The sequence below is a fragment of the Xiphophorus couchianus genome, chromosome 10 (assembly GCF_001444195.1).
Source record: "Xiphophorus couchianus chromosome 10, X_couchianus-1.0, whole genome shotgun sequence".
In the NCBI taxonomy this organism is placed as follows: domain Eukaryota; kingdom Metazoa; phylum Chordata; class Actinopteri; order Cyprinodontiformes; family Poeciliidae; genus Xiphophorus; species Xiphophorus couchianus.
In genome coordinates this window covers 10175605-10200768 of record NC_040237.1, presented here as the reverse complement: position 1 = coordinate 10200768, position 25164 = coordinate 10175605, and the positions used below count along the sequence as shown (strand labels likewise).

The following is a 25164-nucleotide window of genomic DNA, read 5'->3' as shown; positions in this document are numbered from 1 at the left end:
TTTATCACTTTAGCCACATCAATCCAGTGAAGGCATAAAAACCTGAATGTGCCTGATTTAACTGGTGAGTTTTCAGTCACTTAAAAAACACAGATTAATGTACATGTGCACTGCTCAAGAAAATAAAGGGAACACCTAAACAAAACAATGCAATTCCAAATCAGTCAAACCTTTGTGGATTCAAAGTTAGGTAGTACCACATATTGTGAATCAATTTCACCTGCTGCTGTGCAAATGAAACACACAGCAGGTGAAAATGAGAGACAATCAGCAAGACAACCCCTATAAAAGATGTGATTCTGCAGGTGGTGACTACATATCATTTTTCTGTTCTTGTGCTTTCTGGTTGAACTTTTAGTCACTTTTTCACAGTGAGCACATGCGAGAGTCTGGTGACACCATGGAAAACTTTATGCTGGTGCACCATTATTATGGTGTAGCCATTTTCATTTAAAATAATTTGTATGTCCTTATTTCCCGTGTTAAATTTTTTCAATGAGAATATTTAACTGAGATCTAGAATGTTATTTTAGTTTCCCCTTTAATTTTGTGAGTGTATTTTTATGAAGTTATGTTGATAAAATCTTATGTTGAATTTACAAGACCTTTTGCTCAAAAGCTAAGTTTTATTTCCATTGTCACATATAGAGGTAATAGAGCTAATGTTTGTTTTTGTTCATTATTCTGAAAAAATAGAGTTTAGAAACCTTTTTTTCCTCTAGCAAATTTGAAAAAGAAACAGCTTTTTAATCTCAACAAAAATAAAGTAATAAAAGAGAATGTTTGATTTGGCTCATCCCTTTGTTTCCATAACAACTTTCATGTAGAGAATGCTGCAGCATTAAATTTTTGTGAAAATGATTGGGGAAAAAAACAGAGTCTAAGATGGTAATACCTCATTCATTTATTTGTTTTTAAACACAAGAAAGAATGGACTGCTCCAAGGTAAGAAAAATAACACAGCAATTTAAAATCAAGTGCACTTCAACATCATCCAACTTTTTAAGGGTTCGCTCCTTCCAGCTGCTTGAAGTGAAATACACAAACTGAAAAACGTATCCCGAATCAGTCATTACTGTAAGGCTTTGGGTGGTGATGCTTCTGTTGAGACGTCAGCAATGACAAAGACCCATTTACAGACAATCCAACATCACAACAAAGACCTTTTGCAGAATCTCTACATGAACAGAAACGTAATGAGACAAGAAGTGGACCGCATAATAAACTCCAGCGGAGTCGGGCAGTGGGCTCATTTGTGCTAAAACGCCTGCTATAAGCCACTTATCAGAATGAAGGCGAGAAAATGACGACAGATGGAGTGTCACCTGGGCCAAGCAGTATTTGTAAGTAATTTCCAGCATATGTTTGAAAATCCTCAAGAGCACCAGAGGGTAGAGATTACTACATCTTGGACAATTTAGAGGAGTTAAACCAGACGACTTTCCAATCTGTGAGATATCAATTGACTATCATCTCAGCTTTTTATGGCCAGCAGATGGCTGACTTACACCGCATGGGATTGCAAAATTAAGAGAAAATCGCAGGAAATTACTTATAAGTCGATTTATGTACTTTTCTGTGATAATAAACACAACTACCTGGCTACTCTTGATTGATTTAACAAGCCTCTTCTGCAAAGCAAATGAGTTACAATTACAGTCTGGCCCAGCTCTGACTACCATTATTCATGTAGGTGACTCATCCAAAAGCAACACAGATAATGACGAAGGATATTTAACAGAATGGTTGAAGAAGTACGTCACAATAATAGTTTGTACAAAAAAGGCGACAAAAAAGCAGTACAGCAGTACAAATGAGTCAAACCGCCAAAGAACTTGCAACCAAATGTCAATAATTTCACAAACGTTTAAAAAAAACATCAGTTTTAACTTATGCATTCAAACACTGTCCAATCTTTACACTGTAACAGACCTGTTATGAGGATAAAATGCAGCAATTCACAATTGCCTTGTGTATACTCAGCATATATAATACCTAAAAATGGCATTTCACATTCTTTATAATACATTGTGTGATCCACAAAATAGTGCTGGTATTGTGTAAACAAATGTATGGAATATGCTGAATGTAGGAAAAAGAGGCAAACATATGTCAAAACATGGCCAGAAACTACTATAATATGTGCAAACAAATATACGGGCTGAACAGCAGACGGCAGTGTTTGTCTATATCTCAATGCATTAAGAACCAGCAATGAAGATGTGTTCGTTTTTTAAATATTTTGTCATGTATCCAGACATGGGCTGGCTTCCAGTTTCTAAATCTTTTTTAAAGAAAATCAGTGGTTCTAGTTTACATAGAACCACAGTTATTTCACTGTAATAGCAGTGAAATAACTGCTATTACAGTAGCCGTTATTGTTAGTGTCATTTCACTGTAATAGCAGTGAAATAATATTTCACTGCTATTACAGTTTAAGAGTTTACTGACAGCAGTAGAATGACAGACAATAGTGTTCAACTTCCTCTTGCTTGCTGCTGAAAGGAGTCAGTCAGCTGTGTACACGGGGAATTTTCCAAAACCTTCTTTTCCAACAAAGCCTACAGACACCTTGCAAAACAAATACGATAAAGCAAGCAGTGTGAAAATATATCTTGTAGGGAAAAAAAACGTTATTTGGGTTAGTTCCACCTCCCCACACCTGTTACTTGGAGCAGCTAGTAAGCTGTGTTGGATGCCTGAAGGTGGAGAATTCCCTGAAAAGTTTTCCATACTTCCAAACAAACAAGTCAGAGTTTCCTGTAAGACAGGAAATTTCTAAGGTAAAAAAAAATGGCAAACATAGATTGGAGTGCCTCTTATCACTTTTTAACAGTACCATTTAAACCAAACAAGATCTGACGGGTGATTTCTACTGGTGAAATAAACAACCCACTTCATACAGGCTTCCTGCTGTGGCAGATAATAATAAAAAGCTAACATTTTGATAGGCTATAAACACTTATTGCAAGTCATATTTAGGAACAAAGCAATTCAGTTTAGCAATCAAATTTATTTGTTGTTCGTTAAAGCCCAGCACCTTGAACATTTGATTGAAGTAACAACATCTCTCCAAATTCTAATACCAGCCCATGTCTAGTCACAGAGAAGCTTTTTCATTTTACTGGTGTCAGAAAAGATTTGCAGGTGTCAAACTCCAGTCCTCAAGGGGGCAGTATCCTGCAGCTTTTAGATGCATCTCTGCTTCAACATGCCTGAATTGAATATTTAGGTTCTTAGCAGGACTTTGTAGCATTATACTGAATACTAACTTAGCAATGTGCTAGTTTGATTCAGGTGTGCAGGCCAGGGAGACATGCAAAAGCTTCAGGAGACTGGCCTTTGGGGACTAAACTTTGACACTGCTGGTTTGTCAAATAAAAGACTGAAATTTGTTTTTGAAACCTGATCTGTTCGTAAGCAACATGCAGATCACTGCAAGCAGTTGATTATAATTGTTTAAAGAGTTGCACGAATCAGTGAAATGTCTTTCATTTTGTATACAGTACTCCCAAATACTTAGGAATAAAACTAGAAACCGTATGAATGCAGTGAGTTTCTTTAAAAGATTTTTGTGCAGTAGAGTGGGTGCTCTGCATTTTGGATTATTATGTAGGCTCCACTGCCAATGTATGGTGTGAAATTTATGACCAAGTCATGGAAAATAAACCATGCAGGGAGAAATTTGACTTTAAAATTCGACTCCTGGCTGTTTAACAACAGAAGGAAGCATATGTGAGGGGGGGCAAAATCTAATGAGCAGCTTTAAAGATCAACTCTGACATTTTCACACAACTAAATATGAAACAGGTCAGAGTTGAGTGGAATAACTTGTACATATACCAGGATGGAAAAACAGTAAACCTGCACTAGTTCTCATTCTACAAAGTCTGAACTCATGTTTAACTCCCTGTGAGAATATTACCTTATCTGGCTTTTCCTCATGGCCAATAATGAGTCAGAGTTCACAGAAGGTCTGGACATGTCAGTGAACGTTTGGAAGTCTAAATATTGTTTTTTTATGACATATGAGGCTTGTAAAATTACCTTTCTGTATTCATGCGCATTAGGGGGGACTATACACAAAGTGCGAAGAATGTATTCATACCTCTTAAACTTGTTCACATGACATTTTGTCATGTTACGGAGCCAAACTTCAGTGTATTTTATTGGTATTTTATGTGATACTCACACAAAAGAGTACACTACTTTAAAGTGAAAGGAAAGAGAACAAAACTGTAAAAATACTTTTGCAAAATACTCTAAATACAAGCTCTACAAAAGTAGTTTTTGCACTTCTTGAGTTAAGGAAGGGTTCATAAGGAGATGGCTTAATTGTGTAATTACATTTCAAACACATTTGATAGCTACAAGCAAGAAACATGAATACATCTCATACCTAAAGTTTTTAAAACAGAGAAGATTTAGAGATCAAATATTCAAATATATTTATCCAATTAATCAAATTGGACAAATATATTTATATGTAAACGTTGCTTAATATATGCACAAGCCAAAATGCTGGTACGCAAGTTCGAGATGTGTTCTGTCTCAGGGAAAGTAGCTCTCTTTAAAGCATACTGCACTCCTCTGTATGGTGCTCACTTATGGAGACAGTATAAACAAAGCAGTTTACAAAACTCAAAGTGGCATACAATGACGGAATGAGGATGCTGCTTAGGATGTCGAGATGGACTAGTGCTAGTCAGTTATTTGTTGGTGTCTCCACTTTTCATGTTGTCTTATGAAACCTTTTGTACAGGTTTATGTGGAGGTTACGTGTTTCAATAAACAACATCATCCAGATACTAACAGATATTTCACAAAGCTCAGTCAGGTTTAAGTCCAGGAGGTGGAATCACTGGCAGTCTAGCCGTTCTGTAAATCAGTGACTTGTATATGTGATTATTATCTTTTTATGTGATTGTTTCTTTTTTTTTTATTTTCTTAAATTGTCTTTCTATGGACCCATTTGTGTCTTTAATACAAGTTGATGATGATGATTAAATGGTCTCATTCTTGAATTTTCATATAAACAGGATAAATAAAGACAGAATACACAACAAAAGCATGAATCATCTAGTGGTCAAGTTTCTAAATAGTTAGATTTTTATGTCCTATGCACCCACCGTTTGCAAAGTGAAATAAAAGTTATTCATACAGAAAACAGGCGGCTACACCATCTGTTTCTGTGTCACTAGAGGGCGACAGTTATGTGAGAATATCAGCAGGACTGAACAGATGCTGTTTGCTTTTTAGGTAAAGGTCATCTTATGCAAAAACGTCCCATAATTAAAATTTTTAGATAAAAAAAAACTTAAGACTTTGTTGAATTTAAGATTGATGCATAATTGAAAAAGCTGCTCTGTGTCAAATAATCTAGTGACATTACAGTTTATACTTTTTGAAGGGAGTTTGTGTGGAGTGGATAGTTTCTACAGTGAACAACCTTCACGTTGTGTTTTTTTTTTTTATTTCTTCTTACTTGTAATAAGCACAACCTGTGAGAGAAAATGTGGTGAAATGGCACAAAGAAATACTTTGTTCTGCTTATGTATAAAATCTACCATTTATATGGGTGATTGCCATTAGTGCGTCCTTGTGTATGATGGTACACCTGCTGATAATTAGTATGCATGTAATTCATGAAGAAAGTCCATGGTGACAAACTAGAAGAAAATATCAGAGATGAACCAATCAAGCTTGTCCTGGCCAATGTCTAATATGATTTTTCCCAATCTAAGTACGAGAACACAGAGAAAAGGGAAAATATGTTTCAGGTGCTTTAATAAACAATAAGAATACTTCTATTTATGTGATAAAGCATGTTCCTAATCGCTCCAGGATTCTTATAAATTTTACTGTTTGGAATTTAGTTTTTTCTTCTAAGTATTATAAACTCTAAATATTAGAGTATAACATATTCAAACTGCAAACAGAAAATTTAACAAATTGCCCTCATAATCTGATTGCAACTCTTAACAAAATGGAAAGTGCCCTAGTTAAAATAAAGTGGTTAAAATATCACAATTATACAGCACTTGACATGCATATCTGAATATTAATGAACATGTAGTTTTGTTGTTAAAACAGTGACAATGGCGGAAAGACCCATATACAAATATAACATGATATTAAAGAACATAATGACAATACCTACAAGTTATAGACACATTGCTTGTACATTCATATATGTCAACACTTAAATATGTATATACAGTATACATATACATATATATATTCAGATGTATACAGATATATTGAGAGAGGAATTAATAGTGGCATTAATGAGGTGAAAAAGTCATTTTAATATTTGTCCCTCCAGAGTTTTATATAATCTGGATTACTGGACACAGACTTTCATACTGAAGCGAGATTTTCTTTACATATTTCACTGTAATCTACTGTATATATCATCCTTTCCCGGACAAAATAATTTACACTTCTGTCTACTAATGCTGTAAATGCAATGTCGTTAGCAAAGAATTATAGAACTGAGGTTGTTACATAATGAGTACTGCTGGATTAGTCATTCTAAATATGATTACATTCTATATATCTGATAGGGTATTGACATATATTGCAATGCTTTAGTGCATACAAACAAAGGAAGTGTATGTTTGTGTTTGCATGAGTTTCTGTCTGGCACACCTTTATTGGTGTGGGTGTGTTGTGATAAACTGTGTTGATGAAAAAGTGGCATATGATACTGGTTGAAGGGTTGTGTCAGGGAACTGGCAGTGGATTTACTCTCTGTTGTGATGACAGAAACTCTCTTGATTGAAGGCCAATGGCATCCTTCCCAGCTGATGCGTTTGACACTGAAAGGCCTCTAGATTCAGATTGGCTTTTTGAACCTCCCTTATGACAGCATATTGGCCCTCGCACTTTGAAAGATAAAGCTTATAATCTTCTCTTTTATTGGCAAACCTTAATTTAGGATACATTAAATCAGGAGCTTTGATATAGTAGACAGATTGAACATTGTTAAAACATTGAAGCAATGCGCAAAATACTGGAGAAGTCTGCTTTCCGTTGAAGTAATTTTAGCCTCGTGATACTAAAAGAGAAAATATTGTCTGTTTTTGCCTCCACTCACAAAGACGAAAACAGCAACGCAACTTAGGATGGCAAACCTTGGTTCAAACGGGGTCATCAACTGGACAATAAACCTACGCAGCAACAAGATTAAAACAGAATGGCTGACGAGCAAATTAATCAAGGTTTAGACCTTGGCAGTTTCATCCAGGTACAGTTTACTTAAAGGAGGGAACAAAACTCTAAAACTTGATCGTGCAACATCATAAGAAGCCAAAGGGGGAAAATATATGATGAACTGTAAACTTTCCCTTTCAATAAACTATGCTTTTAATTTAAATTAGCTTTGGTTACTGCAGTACAACAAGAATTTGTAGTGGAGAAAATTTCCCTCCAGTGAAGACAGATCAGTCTACTGTAATTTCTGATTTATTACAGAGATTTTATACACAACTAAAAATGTAAACCTTGGACTGGCTTATAGTGCTGCAGAGAGCTTGGAGATTACTTTATCTGCCTTTGCAATCAAAAGGCTAGCCACATATAAAGTAGATGTCAAGTTGTACATCTGAGAATATTTTTCAGCTGGAGAATATTGATTTTGTCACATGGAAGTTAATAAAATTAAAATTGATTAAAATATAATTGAAATAGATATTGCCTTTCAACCTTTTTACCATGGAGACCTCACAATCCAACTAAAAGGAATATCTGTCATACTCACAAACACAGCTGTAACATGAGTAACCCACACAGCTCATTATTTTTAATTATCTCAACCCTTCCTGTTTCTCGGTGGATAAACACTTTCACTGCCAATGTTGTCAAGCTAGAGGCCAAAACTGAAACGCTACAGCCAGAGTTTGGATGCATTTGAGAGTGAGAAGGTGTATTTCATTGTTTTGCTTGTTTTGTGCATGAAACATCTGCCACAAAGCAGCAGAAGGAAGATAAAGACTTAGGTATTTTAAGGATAAAATCTGGGCGTCTTTTTTTCTGCTGTAGTTTCTATGGAATGTTTGGGATTATCCTTCCTGCACTCTTCGTCCATGGTCACACATTTTTATTAATAAGGAATTTTATTTTTCCGTTTGAAATTGACTTCTGTTCACAGAGACATCACTGACATTCCGGCAGTGGAAAACTATGGAATGATTGTGCTATAATCTGTTAAATACAAATTTGTAAGGGTGTTTTATAAATCAGGGCAAGGTGTTTGTCTTATTAACTTGTGGGAATTAAATACATGCCTCAGGAAGGTAAGCTTGTAACTATATAAATTTAGAGCAAAGATTTGCAGGAAAATCTGCCCGGAGGTGAAGTGTGGACTAATAAAAAGGAGAATGGGAAATGAAACTGTTTGTGCACATATGAAGGATAGGTATTTACACAGATAAATGCATGTTTGTACCCCTGATATGTTAGACGGGTGCTGGTTTGGTTAGGATGCGATCTGCCTGGCAGGAAGAGACCGGTCCTACAGACATCTCTCCTGTTTTCATTTGGTCTTCGTTTTGCCCACCTCTCCGTTCAGCTTACCCTCCTTCACCAGCTTCTCGTTAAGTTGGCACAGCTGGAGGAGGAAGCCATCGTTAGGGCCGATCTCTCTCTTCTGTCTCACGGTGGCGAGAGCCGTGCGGGCGTCCATTTTGTGGCGCATCATAAGGTAAGCAACAACCATGGTCGGGGAGCGGCTGTAGCCTTCTCTGCAGTGCACATACACCTTCCCTATAAGATCAACATCAAAATAGTGAAGAGCAGTCATTTAAGGCAGGTGTAAGTATTTAAATCATTTTAATTTAAATTTTAAAAAAAACGGTAAATGTTGATGCACTTTCATTTCAACTTAAAGTTTAGTAAATTGTTGCTTATTTGGGGTTTAGTAATTGTGGATTTTATGTGGCGTAATCCCATATTATGCAGTGAAAATTTTACTTTTTGCTCATTTTTCTTTTAGCATATCTAAAAAGGGCTAATTAAAGTAGAAATTGGATGATTAATATCTGATCAATTGATTGATACATCTCTAAAACATATAATCATGTCTTCCATTGTGCATATATTTTTTTCCAAAAACAGATTTATCTGTAAAACAATACTGCTATGATCAGATAATACAAAATCTAACAGTAAAAATAATCAGTTTGAAAGTTTTAAGCAAAACTGCTCAACTGTAAAACCACTGGTGGAAAAGAATAAAAGCAGCAAGGTGAAGAAAAATGGGAGCAAACAGAGATGATGAATTAATAAAGAAAAAGAAAAGTTGGGGGACAGATGCTGCGACAAAAGCTGCTGAGCACAGCAACTTTTCTGCCAGGAGATGCAAATACAAGACCAAACCTCCGCTGCAGAAATCAGTCACACCAGAGCAAAGCCACACGTAGACTGAGAAGACTTGTCTGTATCTGTATCTGGTATTTATACTCTACTGCTTGTCATATCCAAAGATAAATCTTTGTTCCACTGTCCTCACAGAGTGGCTGAAAACCCCATGAGGGATTTAACAAAGTAACTGATATACTGGTCTCAGGTCAGATCTGCAGATTCTGCACTTCCTTTGAAAACCCAACCCCTCTGTGTCCTTGTAGTTTATTCTATTTATAACATCTCATTTCCTTCCCTCTCTTCCTTTGTATTGACTGAGAAAATCCTTCCAATGACATGACCTCTTCTGCTCCTAATACTCCTGCCAACCGTGGATCAATGTTGAATCTGAATCATCCTGTTAGAGATGCGGGATCTTTGGCTTATACCTTCAGTCATTATCTCACCCCATTCGGCGTCAGAACAGACAGTTTTACTGCTTTCTCACCTAGTTTGTTTCATTTGACTGAAATCAGCTACAGCCAAATTACATACCTTATGCATGACTGATTATGGATATGGTTGCACAGTAATTTAAAAGAAAATCACAGAAAGGGAATATCACTGTTCAACAGTGATATTCACATTTTCCTTATTCATCATCCTCATCTGTCAATAACAGGCATACACCATTCTGTGACCTAAAGCATTCTGACCTTTGGCAGTTGTCAAGTATGAGCATTTACCGCAGTGAGACACCGCCCAACAGCGTGAAAATTAGACATGCACCAACCAAAAAAAAAAGTTTCTTAAAAATTTGATTATTCGAGACCGAACAATTCTAAAAACAGATTTGTAATTTTTAAAGCATCTGTTTTTTTAAGTATACTGTGAAACATATGAAAAACTTTCAAGTTTAAAGGAAGTGTAATTTTTTTTTTTGCCATGATTAATCCTTCTTTCAAGAACAACATGATTGCATATTAAATTTGTTGAATTGTTGTTGTTTTTTTTGCTTAATTAAAAAAAATAACAATTGCATCATGAGCATTTAAGCAAAACCACTCAAACTATTGCCTCATTTTTACCCTATTTTATTAAAAATGCATGAGTGCAGGTCCTCATTAAAATCTTGACCATGACCTTTTTGGAGCTGAGAGCTATAAAATGTCACAGCTAATGTTGTGCAGAACACATCATCCCACTGCGGCAAAGGCACACACATAACACAGCTCCAAGACCATCCTGAACTGCTCATCTATCCTTTTTTTGCCACTGTAGCGCTTTACAGTGCTACAGTAAAGCGCTGTATTTACTGTATTTATTTGATTTATTTATCTGATTTATACTGCGCTCTTCAGGTTTTGTCAAAAACTGTCTGCTAATTAAGATGCCCTCCTTTGTTACACCTAGCAATAAAATTTTGACATAAAATCCAGGGGTCAGCACACTAATTATAAGTGTTGACTACATTTTCTTTAAACTCAAAAAGAGCTGGTGAGAATTTTCAGGTGGAGGATGGTTATGTCCTCGTGGGATTGAATGTTTCCTCTGCTCTGCTCTCTGAAACTCTTTGTTACTGTACAGAACACCTGACCTGGCAGCAGCGTAAAATTCCACACTCAGCTCCCTGGCGATTTCTGCTGTTTTGTTCCTTTAAAACACTCCAAAAGTTCTAGAGGTCCTGTTTAAAACAGGATCCACAAGATCCAGTTGTGTAACACGTAAAACGTTTTGACAATGTTGACAACTGGGGACATGAGCTGACACCAGAATATGGAGCAGGGCTCGGGAGAGTTTCAGATTTAGCTTCATGATTATCTTCTGTCCTCACTTCAAGACACATAACCAGGATTTCCCTCACAAAACTTGCTAAGCCCGATGGTAACAGTGCTAGCGCAGTCCAGCAGCGGCTCACTGTGTTTTTGTGTTAAAAATGTTAAACGTTGATAAGAAATTTGAGTAGGTAATGATCTATTATTGAAAGACGTTATTGACAATACATAAACAAATGTTGAGTTTTAAAAAAGACAAATACACAAAAAAGGAATTTATATATATATATCTATATATATATATATAGATATATATATTTGTTTTGTTTTTTTTGCAATTCAGGTCAATCCTAATTAAGTAGTCAGTCAGTGGATGATAAAACAAGATATATAATGCTGGTGACATTTAAACAAAGTTAATTAAAAGAAATATTACCTCAGACAATGATGAATAAGAATATTTGTATGCTTTACTAAATATCCTCATTCTTAAATATTCTACAAAACTTACTATTTATTGTAGTAAGTTTTCTTGTGTTCTCTTAAATCCTTCCGTTTTGTTTAGTAAAGTGTTTTGCATTGCTAGTTTGAATGACTTATTTATCTAAGCGAATGCAGGATTTGCAAGAAATACTTTGGATGAAAGTCTGTGATTGGCTGGTGCTGTAGTTAATTTAAATACACTTTATCACGTTGCAAGTGCAGACAAAGAGTCAAGCATGTGCCAGAACATGTATTGAGTGAGGGTGCGAGATGTAAATGCACACGCCACACATTATTCTTTGTTCACATTCTTTGTTATTTGTGCTCACTCTTACGGTGCACTCAACGCAAACCTCTTAACTTGAGACTATAACTCAGGATTATAGCCAAGCTTTTAGAGGTTTGCATTCAAGCTTTTATATTTGATGTGTACCTTGGTGCAGTATTCTCCTAAAAGACAGCCTTCAAAGTGGAATTATATAAAACGTACAGCTGACAGTGCTCTGCAAGAGCACCTTCCACATAGACCATTCTGAGTGAACTAGGTGTGATGCACGCCAAATTCAATGCATCAAATACAGATCTGACTTTACCTGTTTTTGCAATCCCTGTTACTGGTGTATAAAAAAATAAAAACATATCGATAGTAAATAAACAGTGCTTAGCTTGGCAGGGATGGGGCAAGTAAAGCCTGGCGACAAGCCATGCTTATAATACACTGGGGGAAACCCTGCATAACAATGAACTGAATAACTGAATCATTAAAGCACCATTTAATCATTAAATCATCTTGCTTCTATTCAACAAGCAGCAAAATGAGCTTGTGTCTCAGTTACAGTCCATTTATTTTACAGACCAGCAGTCTCTGGTTAAGAGGATTGGTTGGCTCATTGGTCGTGGGGTTGATACAGAAATGAGACATCTTCCAGATCTCAGTCAGAGTTTGAGTTAGACTTTCCATAATTTCGATTGACAGCTTAAAAAACAAAAACAAGAAAAGGTTTATTTTTACCCATCGGTTTTTTAAGTGATTGGTTGCTTCTGACCAGGAACAGTTTATTTCTGCAATTTAATCTAATTCAACTTTAAAAATACTTTATTGATCCCAAAGGGCTGCGATGGACTGGTGGTCTGTCCAGGGTGTACCCTGCCTCTCGCCAGTTGACTAGGCACCAGCACCCCTTGCAACCCCACTAGGAATGCCTATGGATGATACCAATGGAAAATGGTATTAAACAAATGGTCAACTGAGGAGCCGGAGGAACTAATATTTGCATATTATACTATCAGTGCATAGTGACAGTTTTAACATATATGTAAAAATATATTTTCTAAAAGTTACCTACTGCAGCTTAAAGCTACTAAAATGTAAGAATATCAAAAAGTAGCTCTTTAAAATCAATTTTTAAATTATGTATTTATACAGATTAACCCCTCTAAACCACAGTAAACATTCTAACCTTTGCCATTATGGTGTGCTAGTCCTCTGTCTATAAAATCAGCCCCCTCCTCAAAGAAGGCACTGAGGTTGAAGCCCTTTGTGTCGTTGGCTGGAATGCCACGGTACGTAATCCCAGTGCCGGCGTACATCTCTGGACTGGTGTTGACGTGCATGAAGGAGGTGCCCTCTGCCACGTTGAGGACATGTGTCACACCAAGTTTCTGCAGTCGCATGGGGTTGTGGGCCACAAACCTAAGAAAGCAAGAATAAAGATTCCAAGAGCTGAAACATAGAGCGAAGGTCAGTTATCTAGCAGGCTGACACAAGCTTTGGGATGTTAACTCCTACAATGTATGATGTCTAAGGCTTTGTCAAGGTTTGTCTAAGGCCTCAGATACTGCTTGATATGATACATCATTGGTGAATACTGATTTTCCAATTTCAAGCACTTTAATGCCAAATTTGTGCACACCAATGGGATGGAGATAATTTCTTTGAGATTTGTTTTACACACAATAGGAATATGCATGATTGAAATACTTGAGCTTCATTTAAGAAAATCTCTCCCACTTTCTCAGAAACATAGTCATCTTTTTAAACTTAAATTTGTTTTGAGGTGTAAAAGCCATGCAGGACCAAACTTGTATCCCAAATAGAACTTCTGCACAGAATGGTGTCTTGTTTTACCACTCTTCATGCTTATGAGTATCTTTAACTTATATTTCAATATGGGACCAGTGAGTTGTGAAATAAAATGTCTTGACATAAGAATTATTTTCTCCCCACTGAATATGAGATATACTGTAGTACTGCTACTCTGAAAAATGATTTTATTATAAAGGAATTTAACAGTCTCACCAGGGATCCCTAACTGTACAGCTTGTTGTCCAAAAATGTATAGAATTTGCAAAAGCAATATTATGTTTTATACAAACACTTTGATCAACATAAATTATAAAAAAGTGAATTTGCAGCAGCAAATGAGGCTGAGAAAAGCAGGATAGCAAAGTTTTGCAGCATATTGATTCCAAGAAACTATTAAACACAACAAGAAACCTAATCTCTTCAGCTCTTACAGCCAATTCCACTACAACAGCTTTATTCTTACTTCATGCCCTCCATTTCCACGACACAATAAAGCTATTCCTGCTCCAGCTCCAGTGCTAATAAATGCTGCCTTTACAAACAACAACACTGCATATCAGATCTATACAGCTCACAGGCCACAACAAAGCCATACAGAATGGTTGCTGCTCAGGTCTGTCTGGCCCTATGCCTGAAACCACTTTACTATCCGAACTGCCTGAGAGCACTGTCCATTGATTGTGAATAAAATGTCTCACTGTGTATAAAAGACCAAGTTATGTCAAGGTTTTATGGAGCATTCAGCATCACTAATTGTACATAATTTATCTTTTAAACAGCAGAAATAGCCAGAAATTGTTGCTACATAAAGAAAAAGTAAGTGCAACACCTTGTAAAAGTATTCATAGCCCTTGAAACTTTCCACATTTTGTTAAAGCACTATTTTTCATGCATTTGTATTCAGTCCCTGAAGAAGCTATATTTGCCACAGCTGTATGTCTCTTGGGGCCTCTATAAGCTTTACACATCAAGAAACGCAAAGTTTTTCCCAATTCATTGTTTTAGCTCAGACGATTCAGATTGGGTTAGGTGTATCAAACTAAAGGTGTCAAATACAAATGCATGCTTGGCACATGGTAGTGGTAGCATCATGATGTGAGGAAGCTTTTTGGTAAGGACAAAAGTTGGTCAGAGTCGATGGCAAGATTTTGATAAATTTAGGACAAAATCTGATGAAAACACTTCAAAAAAGGGCTGAGATTCATCTGGTAGAGAAATAAAATGTTGAAGCTTTAACTTCAGCAAAAGATGGTTCAACTAAATTGTACTCCTGGGCAGGGTGGCTAAAATAATAATAAAAAAATATGTCTGCATTTATTTTTATTTAAGACATGGTACATCCTTTTCCTTCAACATTAAAATAATGTGCCACTTTGTGCTTTCCTGTAACATGATGTCCTGAAAAAATACAATGAAGACTGTGGTTGTACTGTCACAAAATTTGCTTTTGCAAAACATGGCAATGTAAAACAAAAACATTCAAAAAAACACAAAAAATAAGGTTATTACTGTTATTATATTTAGATTGTTTAAGGTTCTGCTGGAATTAGTTAGCAGTAAATCCTACAGAAAAGACACAACTTCAGAGTCATGAATCTTCATGAGTCCGGGGTGCTTGCTTTGACAGCTTCGTGTGTTTTTACTGCTATTTGTGCTTAAAGTCGATATCAGGCTGGTGAGATGTGGCTGGTTGACCCCAAGCAGCTCCCTTGAGACAGTGACAACGAAGCACCCTGTTCACACACACACACACACACACACGCATGCACACGCACATTTGAGGAACCAATAAAAAATCCTGGAATAAAGCAGCCCATCTGCCTATGTGTCAAATGAAGGGCAAAGATGAAGAAAAGCAAATATGGCAGACAGCTCCTTTGGTTCCATTCAAAATAATAATAATAATACTTTTGTGAGCAAGGTGATTGAGCTAGACTTCATAAATGATTCAATAAATGCTTACAGTATGAGCACTTAGATGAAGCAGGAAGAAAATACATTATATGTAGTAAAGTGTTACTCCCGACTAAATGCAGAGGTGAACAGGGTTCAGAGCCAGTGCTTTCCTTCCTGCTCGAGTCACAGTCTCCTCACCCTGGGATCTGCAGTCCCAACGCATCCATTATTAAAGAGCAGCTCCACAACTAACCAGTAAACAACCACACCTTTATTTTGTCCCTGAGCTATGCACTATGGTGTCAAGAGTGCTGACTGCTACTGAACTGAACAGCAGCACAGGTCTGCAAAGTACAATCATAATCCATTTATGAACAGGAACTTTTCTCAGAACACTTGACTAAACAAGTACAGTTCGAGTTGTTGTCTCGTATACTGATAAAATTGGGATTGGAGCGGAGCAGGAAACCCTATTGTAATTTTATATATATTATTTTTGTTTGCCACAGAGATATGTTGGACAGAAGAAGCAGACAACACTAAAAAAAGATACAGGAGCTTAGCTAGTACAAAACTGGATGACGTCACCAGCTTCAGGCAGGAAGAAAAGCAGTGTATTTCCAAAACTTTTATGAAGTTTGGGAAAAATTTTATTTTTAAAAAATACAATTTTTAATTTTTTTTTTTTTTAAATAGCGAAAGATATTAAAATGACCAATAATGTAGAATAGCCCCATATATGATGTTTCTTCCATCCAACATCATAAAAAATACTTTCAAACTAATCAGGCACCTTTAGGACAAAAGGTGCCTGATTAGTTTGAAAGTTTACCCCATTCAATTATGTGGAAAAAGTTTTTGAAAGAGTGAAAGATTTTGAAAAAGAAAACATTACAGTCAGTACCAACTTTCTTCCTGTATGTTGGCTTTGAAGAGCAATAAACACAAAAAAAACTCTTCTTCATAATCATGGAACAAAACTTCTCCGTCAGACCTAACATCTCCATTCTGAAAGGAAATTATGAAGCTGAAAGCACATCAAAGTGCCTCTCAGGCCTGATGAGCTTCCACTGAGCACAAGACTGCCAGCACTCTGCTCTGAGACATGCCCCAGCAGATAGTCATATTCATATTGATTTTAGTGAAGCACTGAGATCCAGGAATATGACATACATCCTGTCCCATTGACCCCTCCTCCAACTCTGTGCTGGCAGCACTTTGTAGATTGCAGAGAAACAAAATGCAAATGGATGTAAACCTGTTCAGTTACAACAAACCATATCCTAATGTGTAACTAGCTCTTAAGTCAACATTTTTGTTTAATAAACTGTTTAAATAGGTCATTTAGAATACCATCTTTATGTTTGTATGAATTTTGACATTTTTATGTAAATTTGATTAATTCCACATGATTTTGCCTTAGCCATCTCAATGCTTCTCTCTGCTTGAAAAGTGATTAGGCAGCTGGATTCTCCTATTTGTTTAAAACAGTACAGTTTTACATCACTCAGCCCTGGATTCAGATATAAAAGTTCCTCACTCTGACACACGGCCCCACCCGCCCCACACTTGACCCTGCTTCTCAGTGTCTCTTGGCTCCGCCCACTAGGCTTAGAGCAATCTTGGCACTTAGCGCAAGATTAAATAATGACATTATTGAGTCAGTATTGCATAAAAGGTAAACAGGTGGGGTATACATATGAGAGTTCATATGATGGAGTTTGTTGTCATGTCCAAAATATCTGTGACAGCCTGACCTGTCTTGCGAATTGAGTTGTGTTATCCACTGGTCTCTAACCACCAAACCAGGACTAGTGCCCATCCTTGTGTCTTTTAGCACTACACCGCAAAAAAATAATAGTTTTTATTTTCATTTAACTTATAATCACACTCTGAAAGAATTTATTTTAACCACCTGCAGATACATGTAGTACATCTCTTCTTACCAATAAAATAATCAAAGTTATCTTTAATCCCAGGAGTCAGTGATGTGGTTCTGTCACATTCTTTTGAATGTTTCCTGGGAAGAGGCACCCAACATACCCTGTTTATCATACAGACACCTGTTGCCTCCTCTGCTAGGAGCTGAGGGTCCTTCAACACAGAGATATGGAGTTGGACTGTTATTCTGTCTGACAGCCAAGGTCAAGAAAGAATGAGTCCAATGTTTATAACGTTCATTCATTCCTTTGGATGCCTTTTCATAATTATTATTAGAAGTAGATCTCTCTTTGGCAAATTACTTAAACTTATAATAATCACGTCTCTTTAATAATATAATGGTGGAATATTAATAGGTTTAAAATTTGATTCTAATACATAGAAAATATATATTATTATTATTACTTAAAAAATAATAATAATAATTGTGTCAAGTTCACATCTCTACATAATAGAACTGTGAGGTGAGCTTTTAATGCAACAACTTCCTCCTGCACATTTTCAAAACATTTGAACAAAACCATAATACACATTACCATGAAATTGAACACCGTAATCATGACTATATTTTACATCTCTACTACACCTTTTGAAGTTATATGGAAACATTTCATCTCTGATTATGACAATGAAAATGACGTCTTTAGTTAAAGCTTTTTTTTCTTTTCTTTAATTGAGAGCTGCTAGATCCAGATTCCAGTTGGACAGGAAGGGGAGCGGCTTATTGAAGACGCTAATCCATGGCAGTGACATTGGAGGGATTTGAATGGATGTTGAGATCATGGTGTCTTTAAATTCAGTTTCTCTGCTTCCAATTTTGGCTCTATGTCTCAATTACCAAATTCTATATCAATAAATTTGTGGACATTTGACTGTTGTTTTTCCTCTGGTGTTGTAAATTATCTACCTGGCTGCTTTATTTGGAGAACAGCTGTTCACTGCCGCTGACACCGACAGCCTGTCGCTTCTTCTCTGCATTCACAGAACAAAACAGGAAGCCCGCCCAGCGTGCGTGATGCCCAGCATGCGACACTCCTGTCATGGTCACGTATGGTTAAAACTAAATATCAGTCCACAGGACTGCCACTGTGGCTCATGTACAAAGAGTACTCACGCGTTTCCGATGTAAATCCTGGGGAAGACCTCATTGAAGTGCTGGGTGGGGAGGTTGTAGAAGCCGCTGCCGTCGGAGAGGAGCTCGTTGAGCTCATTTACGGTCAACTCGCCGCCAGCAGCCGGGATGTCTGTCGGTGGGGGCGGCGGCTGGTGGTGGTCATGCTGCTGCTTCGTGGGGCTCAGGTGTTTTTTCATGGCTCGTTATTTGTCCCCTTCTCGAACTGGTTTCAGATTACAGCCACCGCCTGACTCGTGAGCCCGCTGCTGGTGTCCAACAGCATTTCTTTTATCTTCGCACGTTAGTCTCACGCGCTCTGCAAGGTGTCTCATCAGAGATGTGCGCGAGCCCTTCAGTTTTCTCCCAACGGTGGAAAGAGTGAGGGAGTTTCCATACTTTGTTCCGTTCGCCCTTTCAAAGTAAAAGGCAAAGCTCATTTCAAGGAACTTTTATTCAAGTTTTGTATTTGTGACATTGTTGTTTTCACATATTTACATTTCATTTAATTTATCTCTGACAAAATCACAGTAAAACCACACTTTCTGTATTTGTATGACTTTTTTTAAAAATAGGTTCCATTATGGAAATCCTACTTATTTGCAATGTTAGTATTTAATAAGAAGAAGAACTGATTAAATTTGAAATGCACTTTACATTTTCAATTTTAAAGTGTTACAATAAACATCAAGCTATAATATAAAACAATATCTAAAAACAGTCAGGAAGGTCACACACTAACTTTGAGTTAATTGTGATTTAATCAAGGGAATGCTGAAGAAGGTGTTTGGTGGTTTGTGTTGTGACTCTGGACAGAATTAATTTTTAATTACAGAGGTTGTGAGTTTACAAAATGATGTTCATTGAGCATTGTGTGATTTGTGGGTGTGTTAAAGTGACTATTAAAATAGTATGAAGCTTGAATTTTTCAGAGCAGTGCTCAGAATGCATGGGGATCTGATGTACTATTCTTCTTTCTGCAGCAAGCACAAAAAACCCTCAAGATTCAAAAGAACTGCTTAACCGTCTTCATTAGAAGGTTTTTCATTTCATTATCTAACCACAAAGACTCCATTTTTAACTAGTTTAATGTTCCAGTCTTCAAGTTCCTGGGCCTCCACATCACTTCTGACCTCTCCTGGAACACAAACACCTCCCACCTGGTGAAGAAAGCACAACAAAGGCTCTTCTTCCTCAGGAAACTGAGACGGGCTGGACTTTCCTCACGGCTGCTCGTGAACTTTTACAGGGCGACGATCGAGAGCATCCTCTGCCTCAACATGACTGTGTGGTATGGTAGCTGCACAGCACTGGAGAGGAAACAACTGACACGGGTGGTGAGAACAGCACAAGGCATTGTGGGATGCCCCCTCCCAGACCTGGACTCCATTTACACAGACCGGGTCAAGAAGAGAGCTGGATCCATAGCGATGGATTCCAGCCACCCGGGCCACAGACTGTTTGTGCCGCTGCCATCAGGCAAGCGGTACAGGAATATACGGACTACAACAAATAGACTGAGAAACAGTTTCTTCCCCACAGCCGTCAGAGCCATTACTCCCTGCCGCCCCCCCCCTCCCACACATATCATAACCTTGCAGTCACACATACATATCCCCCACCCCCACACAGCCATATTGTTCTGCACTTTGCACTGTCACATTATCTGTACTTTGCCATAATTGGACCTGCTGCTACTTCTTTGGTGTGGTTGAGTGCCTTTAGTTAATTTAGTTGTATATATTGTTATTATTATTATTGTGTGTTTGCTTATTTATACTGTCTATATTTGACCTTTTGCACGGGAGCTGCAATGGAAATTTCGTTGAATTCTGTTCAATGACAATAAATGCTATCTATCTATCTATCTAGTAGATACAGCAATTCTTCATTGGTGAGGTTTTTTTGTTCTTTGTTCTCAACAGGTGCTATTTAACAAGAAAAGTTTTTACATTTTTAAAAAATTGCTTTACTCAGTTTAAATTCATTTATTTAAATTTTATTTTATTTGTTTTTTATTTTTTATTACATTTCATCTTGTGTGAATCTGGAGGTTTATTTGTGTATCACTTTGAAACTTGTATACCTGAATTTCCTCACTGAGGAACAATAAGAGATATTTTGCTTTCTTAAAAAAAAATAAAGCTCCAGCATCTGCTCAAGATAATAATACCAAAAAAATGTTTATGGTGAAGGGATTTTTAAACAACTTCCTGTATATTATGTAGAGTTTGACAATAGCTTGACGCGTCTCTCCGTCACCCCTATCTCCAGCAGACACAGTCAGTGTCTCGCAGTCGCACTCTGGAGATGGTACTGAACTGGAGGGGAACAGTGCTCGTTTTAATTCCAGCATTGCACTTTTGTACTTTCCGTGGGATTCTGTTAGGAGCAAGAGTCCTGTACTCCCATTCTCTTTGCTTAGTTATGTGGACAATAACCACATAAATTCTAATTCGTATCAGCGTGTAGATTTTATGCTTTGTTTATTCCTTTAACTGGTTGTCTCCTGTTTATTACCAGTGCATCTCGATATATCAGGATATTGATAAAAAGTTACTTTATCTTGGATTTGAAAAAGAAAATGTAAATAGATCCATTACTTAAGGATTGAAACATGTCAAATGTCTATTAAAACAAAATTTTAAAATTAGAATATGACATAAAACAATAAAAATGACAAAAGTTGTATTTGTGTTCTTGTCGACACAATCACTGGAGAAGACTGCTAAAAAAAAATTTCCTCAGCAAATAGCCATTGGGACTCAACAAGATGTTCAGCGTGCTGTATCCAAGCATATTCTTGGAAAGTTGTATGGAAGGAAAACGTGTTGTAGAAAGAGTTGCACAGGCAACTGGTACAGCCTTGGGAGGAATGTAAAGCCAAACCCATTCAAGAGTTTAGGACTTTCTAATTAACTGCTTGATATGTATCACTATCCATGTAATGAATACATGACACAAGCTTGATCTGTCTACCAAAGCAAATGTGCTTTTTTTTAATGTAATATGATTTGTTGGAATGTGACATATTACAGATGTTGATGACTTCGAGGTTATTTGTAAACGTAAGAAGGGGAAAATAAAATTCTCAATTTTTACAGAGGGTATAGTACAGTTACTCTGATGACAAACACTTTACAAGCACCGGAACATTTTTAAAAAAAATAATGTTCCCGTGCTTATTATCCTATGCCTAAATTTGTGGAAAGTCTAAATAGTTTCTATTTCTTCTAATATTTGCACAAACAGCCAGTAGATGGAGCCATTTTCTCATTAAATCAATCACACATAAGCCAGTGTGAAGCAGCATAAAATAATGAGACTTTATAAAATGGTGTTTATGTCAGTGTAAAAGTCAGATCAATGTAAAGTTAAACAGAAGTCATTTTTTAAAATTCTGCTGCTGAATGAGCAACACAGTTAGTTAGTTATTATTTACACCATTTGCTGTTCCTGCATGTGACCTCTTGGTGGCGATCATGAATGATGCAGCAGGTTAATGAGTCCACAGATATTCAGGAGCATTCAACCGTGTTCAGTCAGTGACCATGAATGATGGATCTCTTCCAGCTGAAATGACTTGATAGAAAACGTTTGTCAACAACTGATGTAGAAACTATTTTCACCTTATCTCTCAATGGTTTTCATTTAGGGTTGGGCATTATTGTCATTTTTACAATACCAGTCATTCCAGGGAGGGTGTCGCCGTTGTGTAACTGCAGGTCAAGTGTTGATAGAAAACAATTATCATGATGAGTATGAGCTGAAGAACGAGATAAAGAACTCAACCAGGGTTTGGTTTTCAGATGGGTTGAGAGATTAACTCAGGTCTGGATTTTGTGCTATGAATCTTGAAGATTGTTTAGCTGTTCAACTTGACTTTCCTTTCCTTTTCACTTATTATCCAGTCATGATTGTTGTGTTTCCAACGTTATTTAATAAAGGGACAATGCACATAAATGAACGGATGCCAGTCTGTCATGTAATTTAGGCACAGAGACTAATTTTCATCTCCAGTCCCTGGCAAGTTGATGTTTAGAACACGACTGAAAGAATGTAGCTGTAGCATGTAGTGCACACAAAATCTGTTTCTATTGATGTAGAAACATACTTTAGTGGAAACTACACGCAACTCAGAGGGGATGAAGGCATTCTCACACAAATAAAAAACAAACAAATAAATAAGTCACTGAAAACCCCGAAATCTTTTACTTCATAATTTACTTCACAATCATTTACTCTTTCATTTCGGTTTATCACATGAATTCACAATAATATCTATTGAATTTTGATGTTCTAACTTGATAAAAGGTGAAAAAAGTCAAACATTATGAACAATTTTGCAAGGCACTTTATATAGAGTTGGTGGAAAAAAAATGAAAATTTTCTTAAAGTTGTATTGAGAACAGAATTGTTCTCAATACTTTAAGTCTTTAATTCCATTTCTAGCAGGTGTGAAGCTTTGCAGCCAATCAATTCCTACATGAGATTTTTAAAGAGAAATGAACAGCCAGTATTGCAGACGTAACCTCCAGACTCCATTGAAATGATCAGCTTAGCGGTTTAGTGATCCTCCTGTTTCAGGGATCTCAGGATGTTACGTTGATTTAGAAGCAGTTTTATTGACACATTCCCCCTTCTTATTACATGCCCCGATGCTGCAGAATCAGATAATTGGATGACCACCACCTGAGTCCTCCTGCAAATCAGTTGTAAGTGACAGGCAAAGGATTTAAAGACAATCCACAAATCTAATTTGAGGATTAGTATCTGGTTTACTTATATTTTGACTTAAATAATTTGCATGTTTAATGTATCAGCATTGCTAGATTTATATGTGCACTATTTTATGACATTGATGTTACTGGTTTAATAAATTGCATTGAGTAATCATGTAAAAAAGAAGGATAAATGCTTTCTTCTGGATTTTTTAAATTATTATTATTATTATTATGAAATATACGGAAAATGGCCCTTAACAACAGTTTAAAAAACTATGTGAATCAGATTTAGCTAAGAATGTTAAAAGAAAGAAAAATCTGACAGAAAATTGTATTTTTTATTTACATTTTGATCCAAAAAATGTCAAAACTATTACTAAACCTTATACCTATAGACATGTTGACACTTTGGAGCAACAAAATTACATGTATTTCTTATGTAAAAGACCAACACAAGGTTGTGCATACGTATTACACTATGGAATATAAAAATGGGTTATCAGGTTTTCAAAAATCTTTAAGCATAAAAAACTCAAATGTGTAGCCTGCACGTGTGTTCAGCTTTCCTGGGTTCTGAGGTTTATCTCCATTTGTCTTTGCAAAGTAGTTCAAGCACATTTAAATTGAATGGAGAGAGTCAATAATAATTCATTTCAAGCCTTACCTCAGATTCAAATTTGGATTTAATTCTGGACTTTGACTAGGCTATTGTTACACATTAATATATATATATATATACAGTATATATTTAACTAAACATTTCCATTGTAGTTATGACTCTATTTAGGGTTGCTGTGCTGCTGAACGTGAACCCCCACACCAGACTCAAGTCTTTTGTAGCCCCCAATAGCCATCTTTCTGCTAATTCTCACCAGATGTTTTTTTTCCTCTGGTCAAGAAACATGTCCTACAGTTTAGTGCTGCCATCATTATGTTTCACCCTTAACTCTTCAGATTTTTACTGTTTTCTAAAAAAAAAAAAAAAGAAAAAACATCAGCAGAGGTAATATTTCTGCAGCACTAACTCTGTCCCTGGATGGTGAAACACACTGAACACAAGTTCGATCATTTTCCAGCTTTAGCAAGACTGTAAAATATTTATTGTTCTTGGGTTGTAAACTCTTTCAAAACCTTTCATCCACTTCATAAAAGCTAAGGCATTAGTATTTAAACAGTTTTTCCCCCCTCAGTTTGTAAAGCTTTTTTTCAGATGGAGGCTTCTACCCTGCAGCATCCTTTTAGCTGAATTATCCAGATGGTCTTTTCCTGTGCTGTACTCTATCAGTTAGAGCTGCCTCGACTTTCTTGCTCTATTGTAATGCATATCTGCACGTGGTGCTTTTAGCCCCAAGCTCCTTTTCATAGCAGAATCAGTTTATCTCAATCAATCTGGATTCCTTTTATTCACAGCGACCACTGCTCGGTCCAGCTCCAGTCAGAAGCTTTTGTGACCAGTCGGTAGAGGGTTATTTGTCTTATTTCTGTGGCTATTTAACAATAGCCATTTGTATGAGAGAGGGGTGAGAAAACATTTGCAGTTGATGTAGCCATCTGCCTGATTACCTTGAATAAACTGAAAGGTGATCTTTACCCAGAAGCCTTATGAAAGCTGATAAATTAGAACTAGAGAGTTGTTTTTTCTGTGTCAAGGTAAAATATTAAATTCTTTCTATCATTTCCAGGAATAAATGTAGATTAAAAATGAATATTATTCCTTTATTATTCCTTTTACTACGCTTAGAGCCCTTGATGACTCCTCGATTACTCTTCTGAGTTATAACCTAACCGCACGTTAGGTTATAATAC

General features: G+C 36.6%; 1 protein-coding gene across 2 annotated transcripts; it reads right to left on the bottom strand.

Moving 5' to 3' along the window:
• Positions 1–886: 886 nt before the first annotated feature.
• dusp3a (dual specificity phosphatase 3a) lies at positions 887–19010 on the bottom strand. 2 transcript variants are annotated; one of them, XM_028029429.1, is made up of 4 exons: positions 18638–18751; positions 18431–18558; positions 13061–13293; positions 887–8766 (listed from the first exon to the last, which is right to left on the bottom strand). In XM_028029429.1, the coding sequence occupies exons 2-4, from the start codon at positions 18499–18501 to the stop codon at positions 8537–8539; spliced, it is 534 nt and encodes a 177-aa protein (XP_027885230.1). In that variant the 5' UTR covers positions 18502–18558; positions 18638–18751; the 3' UTR covers positions 887–8536. The 2 variants fall into 2 exon arrangements, with proteins under 2 accessions (XP_027885230.1, XP_027885229.1); XM_028029428.1 differs by lacking the exon at positions 18431–18558 and having other exon boundaries at positions 18638–19010.
• Between the last annotated feature and the right edge of the window lie 6154 nt (positions 19011–25164).